The sequence below is a fragment of the Egretta garzetta genome, unplaced genomic scaffold (assembly GCF_000687185.1).
Source record: "Egretta garzetta isolate BGI_Z169 unplaced genomic scaffold, ASM68718v1 scaffold258, whole genome shotgun sequence".
NCBI lineage: Eukaryota > Metazoa > Chordata > Aves > Pelecaniformes > Ardeidae > Egretta > Egretta garzetta.
Genome location: NW_009260413.1, coordinates 2643042 through 2655390, shown reverse-complemented (window position 1 = coordinate 2655390; position 12349 = coordinate 2643042). Strand labels below are relative to the sequence as shown.

General features: G+C 39.7%; 1 protein-coding gene across 1 annotated transcript in view; it reads right to left on the bottom strand.

Annotated features, from left to right (window-relative positions):
* Nucleotides 1–5506, bottom strand: part of ARHGAP10 (Rho GTPase activating protein 10) — a 123297-nt gene extending 117791 nt beyond the window's left edge. The window contains exon 1 of the mRNA XM_035899197.1: nucleotides 5173–5506. Coding sequence (XP_035755090.1) covers nucleotides 5173–5506 — 334 coding nt within the window. The remainder of the gene's footprint in view (nucleotides 1–5172) is intronic.
* Nucleotides 5507–12349: the final 6843 nt, after the last annotated feature.

Below are 12349 nucleotides of genomic sequence, written 5' to 3'. Positions count from 1 at the left end.
CATACTGCACCAAATGGCAGCAAGATGGACACCAACGCTATGTATATAACCTGTTCCCAAAAGAAAACTCCGCATCAATCCAGAAGCAACAGTATGAATACACAATACCAAAATAGTTGTACCACCAAAGCTTTCACCGGTGAAACTTTCTACAAATGCCTTCAGGTCTGTAAGTAGCACAAACCTGGCGGACTGTCTTCCAGAAGTGACTGAATTGGAAAACATTAGATGGAAATAGTCCTTTTCAGAGATTGGGATTTTATTATTACTAATGTAAAGATATATGAATTCAGAAGGTGAGATTACGCTTCTAATAGTGAATTTTCTAGCAGAAATTTAAGACAGACTTAAGTCTTTCATAAGCCAACTCTGATCACTAAATGGAACGTAAATTTCCAGATGTTGTATTCTTCAATTCAAATTCTTGTCAAACACCACAAATTTGAAGGCCCTCCTGCATTTAAGCATGGTTTCTTTACTCATATTTATTCTGTAGGATGACTACGTTCCTGTTTCACAAACCATTTATACCCTAAATTGAGCTATTGATATCTCAAGGACAATTTGCAAGCAAGCAAGGCTGTTCAGTAGCAAGTGAATCAGAAGCCCATACTGCTTAAGGCTGAAAAATTGTGCTAGATAACTGAAAACATTCTCCTCAATTGGGAAACTCTAAAAGAAATAAAGTAGTTACAGGAAAAAATGTGTTTACTGTACAGACATTTATCCAACATCAGCATTCTGAATGTTTTAATTCTGGAGTGTTGCTTTCTTTCCCAGACAATAACTACGTTTACATAAACCAGAATATATTGTGTTGAAATATTATTTTGATTGCAAAAGAAAAGACCAATTCACTGTTGGGCAGAAGCTCAGTTTTGCCATTATATTCTCCAAATTATAAAAGAGTTTTGTGGTTGGGGAGCAACCCCATGTAACCGAATCTATACTCTGAATATGGACAATGAAGCATTAACGCCTCATAGCTCATCTTAAATGAAATATTCTATGAATTCAGAGCATTTTACTTTTCAAAATCCAAATAACTAACAGGACATGTCTACCTAATTTCTTCAGTCATCAAAATCCCCTCATGGCAGTCAGGTAAAGCTGTTACATCAACACAGCAGGAGGACCTGACCCATCACCAGGGCACAGAGATTTCCTCCTTCCAAGAAACAGGACTGACTTCATTATTTGAAGTCCACTGTCTTAGAAACCACACATGCGACCAAAACTTGATGTGGTTGAGAAAGCTGGAGGGGGAATGCAGCTCAGCCTGGGATGGGAAGGTCACAGCAAACATGCCAGCTTGCAGGTTTTTCACATGCCACACCTACTGCCGTTGCACATGATCATCACCTCAGAGAGCTCACATCCAATAAATAGTTTCAGTAAGATCTTTTTTTTTCCCCCACAGTAGCAAACAAAGGAGGGGAAAAAAAAACCCAAACAAACAAAACCACCACCTTTCCCCACAGCTTGTAGCTAAATGAATCCTGAACAGGATTTCACATGATAAAGGCCTTTTTCCAGAGAGACCTCTCTGCCTGCTTAGTTCCAGCCATCTGGAAACAATGCAAGTCTTACCAATTTTCACGAGAAGTCAGAAGACAACTCCATAATGAGAAGTGGGCAGCCAAAACACAGGGAGAGTTGGTAGCCATCTCCCTAATGACTGACTAGAGTAAGTATTTTTAACATCTTTAAAAGCACATGCTGTTCAACTGATGGTTTGAAATATTTTATGAAGCTATATACCAAGTCTGCAGGAATGTCAACATGAACATGAAAACCTTTGCCAAAAAAAAAAAAACCAAAAACATCATTCACAATGTTTTCTCTCTTCAAAATGGCAGATATCTCAAAACATTGTCACTTGTATAGAATTACTGCCTGTCTGAACATTTGCATATCTAGCCAAAAAACCACAGAGATCAAACTTGCAAGATACTGTGATTTCTCCACAACAAAACATGTCCAAACACACACTCAGCACACCTGCACATGTATAATTACAGGGTTATATGAAATGGCCACCAAATACTTTGTCATCAGTAAGACCATAAAAGGTTCAGAAAATGAATTACATTTTCACCAGTTCCTCTGCTCATGAGTCATGAAAGTTAAGCAAAATTCTTCCAGTCGGCTGAGAAAGACCTTAGATCGTACAGCTTTATCTTCCCAAGTGCAACAGGATTCAAGTGGGAGAGGACAGAGGAAAACACAATGAGGAATCGGACAAATGAACAGCTGAGATGTATAATTCAACAAATAATGGCCAAGTGTCCCACCTTCGGGCTATTTATTTACTTATTTATTTATTAAAAGGTGGGAGTACGAGTGCATTTTGGAAAAAAACTGACAATTTAGTGCATTTCTACACAAAGAAAAAACCACCTTAAAAAACAAATTTAAAATGCAAAGGGTAGGAATTCTAGCAACTTTTGCATTAAACTTCTTTAATTTAGGTATATACTTTTTAGTCCACTGAAGGCAAACTGGGGTAAATCTTCAGCAGAAGGATGGGATGACCACAACAGGCCCCCGAAGAGCGAAGAGGTCAAGAATAATTTTGCTGTAGCTAAACACAGAAGTGAAATGAATCCAAGTTTTGACAGAGAAAACAGCTGGCAGCAACTGTGGTGCAGAGGACAGACTGTACTTACGTCATATATAGTTTCCAGAAAAAGCACCGGACAGCATAGCAGTGGGTAGCTAAACTAGATGCCCAAATTAAAAAAAGTTTTTACTACACACTTTTGCCAAACTGTCAAATGGGGATTTTATGTGTAAAGCAACAAAACAGTTGTGATAGCTCTCACATGAGCTGTATCTGGCTAAAACGTATGAAAACTGGAGCTTCCAATTAGGTCAGTCCAAAACCATATACATAGACTACAGAATACTTCAACATCCGTATACTGAATACAGAATTCCCTTAAATACAGAAAAGCAGCAGAAAGCACTGAAATACATGAGAAGTGGAAGTAAAGGATGAGTCTCCTGTTCCCCTTTCACTGCTCTCACTGTGGCTCTTTTAAAATTGTTGTTAGAGGAAGCCCTGATGCTCCAGCATCATTTCACCTGCCAGCTTCTCTGATTACTCTAATTTATTTGCCTGGGCAGAAGAATAAAGTTGTTGCTCCTGTCATCAATAACCACTAACAGAGCTTGCCAGGAAATATTTATTTCAATATTCAACTATGTAATATAGTATATGCCAAAAGAGAAACTTTACTCATCTCTGGTCTGGATAATTGTTGTGAAATATTTGAGCTCCATTTGCAAAGAAAACCTGTAATCCTTCTGCCAGTTTCAGGTTCGAAATTATACAAGAGGCCAATGAATCAATTGTAGGATATTACTATGTACGTAAGAGAGACACTTAATCAAACTTAATAACTCTGATGAAGGAAAAGCTTTGACCTTACAGTCACTGGCACACAAGCATGTGAAAGCTTCACTGCTCTGGGATTCCAGTACTTTTCTCCTAAATTAGCTTCCCATCTGGATATCAGTGGCAACTGGTTCCCAAATCAAAGATCACTAAGTGATCAAAACCCAAAACAATTAAGCAAAAGCAAATTTAGGATAGTCAAGAGCAACCACCACATCCTCATGAGAAGCGCAAGCCATGAAAGAAACGTCTTGCAATCCTACACAGCTATACCAACATAAGCATGAAACAAAGCTGTTTGTTTGGTCTTTTAATGCAACTTTCATATTTTATTCTGTTTTCAAACAAAAAGATGACTTACAGTATATAACACAGTAATGATCTTTTCCAGATTACTTACATCCTTTATGCTTTGACATAAGAATTAGCTTATTATCTCAGTTTTAGAGAAAAGCCAAGCTGGTTTTGTTTCTCAATGAGCATAACGAGCATAATTTCAGTGTGAAAGCATTAGCCTACGTAACTCTTGATTATTCCATAACTTAACTGTTTCAGCTGCAATACTATGCACTCTGCATTTCTGACATAAGGTGTTCTCACAAGAGAGAAGATAATGCAGTTTCTTGCATAAGTCAAGCAATACCACAAAAGTATTCACAACCTCCCTTAGAAATTGCTATGTATTCCCTGCACTGGAAGTGACTATTCTCACCATTTTATGATATGAGGAACACTTTATACAATAGGGTAGGATTACAGAAGTTCAGTCCGTGGTTCTATAGCGTTTGAGTTTCACTGATGAAAGCTGAGGGAAAAAGAGCAAGCCAGCATTTCCGAAGAGAAAGTTGTTTTACAAAATGTTTGGATTTGTTCAGTTTCTGTTACCATATCTGGGGTTGTGGCATTAGTAAGCTTGGGATAATTTGTTTATAAAACAGGAAGTATTGACTTTTGCCTTGCCTCTCTTCCTTGGACCCACCAACAACAGTTTATATCCAAGTACTGTCCCTGCTTATCGTCAGCCAAAGGACCCACAACTCTGCCTTTCTAGCCCAGACGTATTCAGCATACTGAGAGCTTTAACTGCATGTGTCAGAGCAAGTAAGAAGCACATGAAAGGGGAGCAGAAGCGGACGAAAAGGGAGCAGAAGACTAAAGCTGACCCACGACTGACCACAAATGTTGTCAAATTAAAAATCTAAGCATGGGTTCCCTTCTCTAAAACAAGACAAAATGAAAAAAATCCATCCTACCAGCCCAATAGCTCAAACGAGGAGCTGTTCGGACAGTGACAATCTATGTTATATGTACAATACTCGCAGTAGAACCCCAAATTTCAAGGATGTTGCCTGAAATTACTACAATACAAATAAGGGATGATAAATTATGCAACAATCTGAAGGAAATGCTTCAGCTTTCACTAGTTAACATACTGCATCTGTACAACACAGGAAGGGAGTTCCACACAGCATGTACACCTACATACACAGAATTGTTCTATGAAGAAGAAAAAAAAAATATCACTTAAAATCAGCTTCAAAGAGAAAAGAAGGTATGCTACACCTTCTGTGATAGTTATCTTGCAACAGGATCGTGCAAGAGCACTATCAAGAAACCCACCAGGAGAAATGCTGGTTAGAAAGCAAACCAAAACCACAAGACACTTAAGGGTTATTCTCAATAGCCAGAAGACCAATCTCAGGTTTGCCACCTGTGAAAAACTCTTTAAACCCAAACATCGAACCTCAGCAGGGCAGAACAACCTCCCTTACAGGGTAGCTGTGGTTTGCCAGGGAGGTGGGCTCCGAGAAGAAACGTCACCTCCAGCTCCACTTGGTACCCTGCATTAAAGCCTAGCACCTCACACACCGCTGAAGGGAAAGGGCACTCGCCACCCTCCCATGAGACCATACCACACCGTATGGTGTACTGCAGCAGTTTCTTTAAACTGGCATAGGGAGAGAACCACCGTGGCATATCACCCATCTGGGTACCCACTTCCTGTGCTGCTGTGCCGCTCAGAGCAGTGACCGAATCGATGCCACAGCTGCTGGGCCAATAAAGAGCGGCAGGAAAAGTGCTGCTGCCGTTTATTAGAGGGAGCATAACTGCACCATTGCTAAGCCAGTCTGCAGCATTTTGTTTAAAGAGTCCGTACAAGCAGCTACTGCCAGACCCTATGACACTGAAGAATGCATAGCCTAAAATTATCTACTCCTTTTCGTCAAATTCCCACTCCCATGGAGACTGGATTTGCTCTAGAGGGGTATGGTAAAAAATACTTTATTTACCAAAACTCTTCACTTGAAACCTTATGCTGAATTTATATATGATGAGAGTATTGCTACTCTACACCACACAGCTAGCAGTACATGTTTTAGTACTTCAAATGCAACATTTACTTTGGTTATCAAGGAAACAGTAAAGTACTTTGCAGCATTATACTACTAAAGCATTTAGTGCAGCAGCACTTTGTGAGGTTTGGGGATGAAAACCGGGAGAATTTACAATTCCTTCTCTCTGACATCTTAGGAAAATTCACAAAATCTATTATCCAACTGGGCTCAGACAGGACCAGGGATAAAAGTGTGGTCTGTCTGACTGCAGGCTGACCTCTGAATATTCATCAGTGGCATATGTTAATTATTCAACTTGAGATTGTAGGATAAACACTGCATGTCTATCGTTCTGCGCTCCAGCTGTGCTGGCTTTATAGCTCAAGCTTTAGCACTCACTGGTACAAACTGTCCTGGCTGCTCCCAAAACTTTAAATGTGTTTGCCTTTTAAATCAGATTATTTATTCATACATCAAGCTTGGAAGCAAGCAGAAAACAACCGAGACGATGGAAGAAAGGAAAGTAATTAACAATCCCCTGACACCAAACAAAACAAAAATTTGAAAAAAGGAGCCAAATGTGAAATATTATGACAATTGTGGGGTATAATTGCCTCACTAGGTCTAAATTTTGCCAGGCTGATAGGGAAGACTAAGTAGTTGTCCAGTTTGTCCCACCCTCTGTTATCCCCCAAATATTACAAAGAAATAGAAAATGTTACCAGTTGAAATCATCGTTCAACTTACCCAACTGCCATGCGGCTCACCTCAGTTTATGCATTTAGAGTACAAAATAAACAAGAAAGCAATTTATTTGGCAGAGATTTCAGTGAAAGGGGCTCTTTTGTAAACTGTCTTAAAAATAATAACCAGATTTAAACAATTCGTTTTCTGTGGATCCCACTAAAGAGACAGTGCTTAAATACTCTCCTATCTCTGGTTTGAGGCAAATCAACAGACTGCCAGTCTCAAGTGACCAGCCTGTGTCTTTTGAAATGGAAAAGTAGGTGACAAGACTGCTACATGGAAACTACTGATCTCTGCAAAGAAAAAAACCCATAGGCTGTTAAGGAAAAATATGCACTTAAGTCTTTTTTTTCTTTTTTTTTTTTTTTTTTTTAACCTTTTTTCAGTGTATCACAGGCCTTTAAAAAATAAACACTTCGGTTTTTAAAGCAAAGTCACTTTGAGTCACAGATTCTCAAGTCTCTAGAGGAAAAAGGATTAGTGGGGTAAACTGACCATATACCAAGAACCTACGATCCCGAAGTCTCGGTGTAACAGCAGCAGGATCATGGGGCTCTGTGTGCAAAAGACAGGCACAGCAGAAAGCCCTGACCTAGCAAAGTCATATTTAAGACAAATTTCAGGGACTTGAATCACAACATCCACGCTGGGACACTCTGGTTATTGCATGCTTCTGTAACAATTTGCAGCCTCTCTATTTTAGGGAAATTGATTTTATTTCTCTATTTTTAGTACTTTCTTTCAAGGAGAAGAAAAAAAAAAAAAGATGGGACAACATAATTTAAAATAAACTAGGAATTAGCCTGGATGGTAGAAGAAACCCCTTGCTCCTTTTTCAAATCTTTCTAATTAGCACAAGTGACAAGAATGGTTATAGAGGCAGAGCAGGATATATATTCCTAGAAGTACATAAGGAAGGCTGATTAATGTTGCTATAGAATTACTTATAAACATTAAGAAGAACCCGATCCCAGTGATGGGGGGGGGATTTTTTTTTTTTTAAAGTATTTTTTTGCTGTCTCTTCTCTTTGACTTTTTCTTTTAAGTGGGAGGAGGGGTGTGGGTGGGAGCACAAACTCATGTCTTTCCTAATGCAACATCCCTTGATTTCTCCTAAGTTTTATATTACATTGATTCCAGCTGCAAACCCAAAACCTTTAACAAATACTTATCAAAGTTCCTTATCAAAACACACAAATTACCTATAAGATAAGAGTCATTTGAGCAGTGAAGAACACTCTAAAAGTAACCCCACATTTCAACAGATATGGGAGTGGCACAGTTATTGGACAATGTAGGATACATATTTCCCTAAATTAGACCTTTCAATCTGGCTCCTTCAGTAGCCTCGTCCTTCTCACTCTCAAGGGAAAAAGAAAACCTGCAACTCAGGCTAACATGAAAGAAGGACAGACTTTCCATACATACAAAGTCATAAGCTGAAAGCAAGAGAGCGAAAGACTGACTGACTGCCAGCACAGTGATTACTCAGCTAAGTCAGGTCACAGGACAGCACGGGTTTTAGCTACAATGCAGTATTTCCCCCCTACTTTAAGTACCTAACATAGTATTAAAAAAGATGCAATATCAAAAGCTACTTTTCCAACAGAAAACACATTTCCATTGAATTGAAACAATGGTATTCTCCTCCTCTCCTCCCTCAGAAAGACAAAACCTAAAAGAAAGCATTACTAGAACTATTTGAACAAGTTCTGTAGCTAGAGAAACAGCAATCGTAACAGCAGGCATAGAAGTGTTCCCCCAAGTTTTGGTCTCCTGTCTCAACACAACCATGCCCAACCTTGTTCAGCGAACAACAGCTATCAAGGTGACCATCTGGGACACAGAACACAAACTAGGGATTTAATCCCACCCCACCTTTCCATGTGTCACTGTAATCTAAACACCTTCACTATAAATATACACACTAGAGGTATGCTTTGTACGTACAGCTATATAGACAGTTATTCTGGTTGGACATCCTGCTATGCTTTCTACGTTAAAAAACAAAAAAAAAAATGAAAGAACAAAAAAAGAAAAATCCACCAGGAGACTCTGCAAACATTTCACAACTGGTCTCCTTAACTCAAGATAACCACCTATTAGCATACTTGAAAAGTCTGTTCTTTCCCCTGAAGAACCACCGTGAATTGAGTGCAGTGTCCTTGATCCAGCCACAACTCATGGCAGCCTCCGCTAACTGACAAAACCTGTTCCCGAAATTCTGCTAGTATTTCTCACCAGCACTTTCAGACAGCTAACTGGAAGCATCTGTGAAGAACATTTTTTAGCTTTGGGAACAGTTTACTTTGCGTGTCTGGAGCACCACCTTTATGAGAAATCTTCCAAGCGCTTGAAACAACAACTGTACATTGTAGTTACAGAGCAGTAACACCAATGCTCTGCCACGTCAAGTTCAGTCCTGCAACAGCAGCATGCTCAAGAGCTACTCAACACGCATGTATTTGAAAAACAAACATAGTTAGTTTAAGCAGGTATCCCATGGCAAGCTTTTGAAAAGCTGGCAGTAGTTTTCTGGTGAAAGACAAGCGTCTATCACAAGACAAATCAGGTACACTTTCATTTGCTCAGAACTTACCTGATAATTCACAGCTCGTTTGCCACAAAAGGTGATAGAGCCCAGAAGAAAGAAGTCAGGAAGCCCAGTTTTGTATCTCACTTGCACTGCCCTGCTGCTTTGCAGTTGTGGGACTACACTATCAGCAAAATGTCCACAAAACCCCATAAAAGTCAATAAAAAGGTAGTGCAATATTCAATATACCACGTATGGAAAAAAGGCAGCAAAATACTGGAAACCCTCAAGTGTTCAGTGAACGCAGTTGCCAATGACAGCTGGAAAGGATATCTATTGATTTCTGCAGGAAGCAGGAGCTTCTGACTTAGTCCTAAAGATGCAAATCAGAACAGTTCCTAAGAAACTGGGGTCTGTGAATTGCAACATGTGTGAAAAATCCCATGGCCAACTAATACATTTGCTTTAAAATTCCTTGTTAATCTCATTTTCTAGTCCCAGTTAGCACCAAAAAATAATTCCTACACTAAAAGTTCCTCAATGCATTTCTTCTTTCATTTACTGCTTCTTCTCACACCCAGGTTTTATACTAAAATTATTGCTGAAGCAGGGGAAAAGAACTCCCATTTTAACACATCAGCTATGATATTCCAAAGTAAATTGGGTTCTTAAGCAGCATTAGGCTCTACATTCATTAGTCAAACTCGGACTACCATTTTCTACTCTGCCCATTTAAACTGGCACTTTTTCATGACTTACAAGAAAGAAGATGCAATACAGACACACACAACTCAATGAAAAGCACTCATTCAAGGTCTAGGCTGTTCCAAGCTGTTCCATTGCTGTTCTGAGTATGTCCAGTACGAAACTATATCAAGAGTCACAGACCACAGCACCTTGCCTGCTTCACAGATTGTCTACATACAACACCTCTGCTTTACTCAGACGCTTTGCTGGGGAAAGCATGCAGGTAGGGAAAAGAGAACCTCTTACAGCCAGATGGGAGAGCAGTCACACAAGTAGCACCTTCCAGACTCTGGGAAGGGAGATGAGAGGCAGATGAAGCAGCTTGGGGAGGGCTCAGCAGCACAGCCATGGTAGTTTTGTACTTGCTCTTACTAGTACCGCAGTGATTTAGGGTTACCTGCATTCTAAAGAAATTACAGGATCATGGCAGTATTGTTTCTCACTGTCCTGCACAGATGCAGGCCGTGCTGGCACAAAAATCTCAGGCAGGATCAGTCAGAAGCTACGTAACAAAGAACATTAAGTCTTTGATGATGATTAGCTTCAGCAGCTAAGGCTGCTTTACTTTTGAATTGGCACTTTTGGGCAGGGTTCACCCTGTTGATAAAGTTTTAGAGCTGTATACCTACCCTATGCTTCTGATTCTCCAACTGCAGTCCGCTGGACCTCTAGTAACCTGCAAAACCTGTTAGATCTGGTTCATTGCAACTCCATAAAATCATAAGCTCCCCTACCTTTCTATCCAAAAGACCAAGGTCCATGAGAAATTTTCAGGGTTGACACCAGCCAAAACAAATGGGGGTGGGGCGCGTGCGTGTAGTTGCATATGGTACAAACTCCATGGGGGAAAAAGAAAATAGTACCCACAGACCTGTCACTGCCACTTCAGCTTATGACTGAGGTGTTTTGCAACGCTTTTTCAAGAGCAGGAGTGTCCAACTAAGAGAAATGCAGGAAGCCCGGTTCTACACAGACTCTCTGACTCCTATTTAACTTTGTTCTTATTTGTGTTGACTGAGAGCAAGATGAGAAAATGACTGCTGGAGAACAGGTATCAAGGACCTTTGCTGGTCAGTAATAAAACCCTCTATACCAGCTTTATGACTCTAGCTCTCCAGAAGCAAGAGAAATCTGACTGTAAATTTTTGTATTGGGTTGGGGATTGTCTTCCAAATTCCTTCCACCAAAGTCAGGATATTTGCAGCAATACCAGAAATAATTAGTAAGATGCATAGCTAAGACACATATTTTGCTTGAGTCTTCTAGCTTACATGTCTACAAGCGTTTTTTAGTTATCAACAAAGGTAGACTCAGGACCAGAGCCTTTCACTCAATAGAAAAATAGACCTGTGCTTCAATTACCTGAAGAAATTGCAAAATTAATACAAGCGGAACAGGGAAGAAAAAAGAAAAATCAAGGCAGAACACATACAAATTCGGAGAGCAGCTGCCTGACTCAACATATAGATGGCTAGTTTTAATTATATATATAAAAATGTATTGCTGGATATACATTGTAACCTATTAATTAGATAAATATGCTTAAAGCAGACCTTTATGACCCAAATTAAAATAATCAATGCATAGTTCAAAAGATCAGAGATTGTTGTAGAACATTTAGCAGTCTCACTGTTTCCAATTCTGTAATCTCTTTGTTTCATTCTGCACTCCAGAGTATCGGGATGAGTTACACTGTATTTCACTATCACCGCACTATACTTCAGTGAGCACAACACACAGCACAACACAGCTCTCGTGGCCTAAAGAATTGAAACTTTTTTTTTTCCTCTTATTTTCATGACACTGGAAGATGCCACCTAACCATGATCCAAACGTGAGGAAAATTACTCACGTAAGGCATTCGAAGAGATATTGCACACAAGTGTTGCATTGAACGGCACCTTGAACTACGCTTGCACCACAAAACGTGAAAGACCAGGTAGCTCCCCCCTTCCTCCACCAGTTCACTCAGGTGAGAGCAGGCCAGCAGCTCTGAAGAGCAGCACCCAGAAGTCCAGCCAGCTTCCTTGCTTCCACATGATGAAGTAACATGAAATACATCTTCCTTCACACAGCCAGTTTCCACTTCAAAACTAAACACTGACGACCTATACTTTCATGAACTGCTTTCTTGTTGATCCTGGAGCATTTAACACATTCAAAAGCCAGAACAAAGTTCAAACCAAGATATTAACCCCTGCACATGTGACTGCTGAGCATTTGAGCTGGGGAAAGGCCTACACACAGAAAGCAAACCTCTCTACCCTGCTTCGCCAAGTATTTCCAAAAGCAAATCAGGGAAAACACAATAGTATATTTAGTGCAAGCAAAAAAGCAGTCTGAAACAGAGAATTCACCTCTCAAAGGGTATAAGTGGCAGAAATACATGCAGAGCAGCTGTTATTTGGTTAGTGCCCCAAACCAGTGTTTCATAAGGCATCTCTAAAAGTCTTTGTATCCATTACTCCCATCCCCACTAGTAATGTCAGGAGATTACGTGTGCAAATAGATTTAAAAACACCCAGAAGAACTTTTTCTTTTTTTTTTTTTTTTTTTTTTTTAAACCCAAAAAAACGGAAGACTTT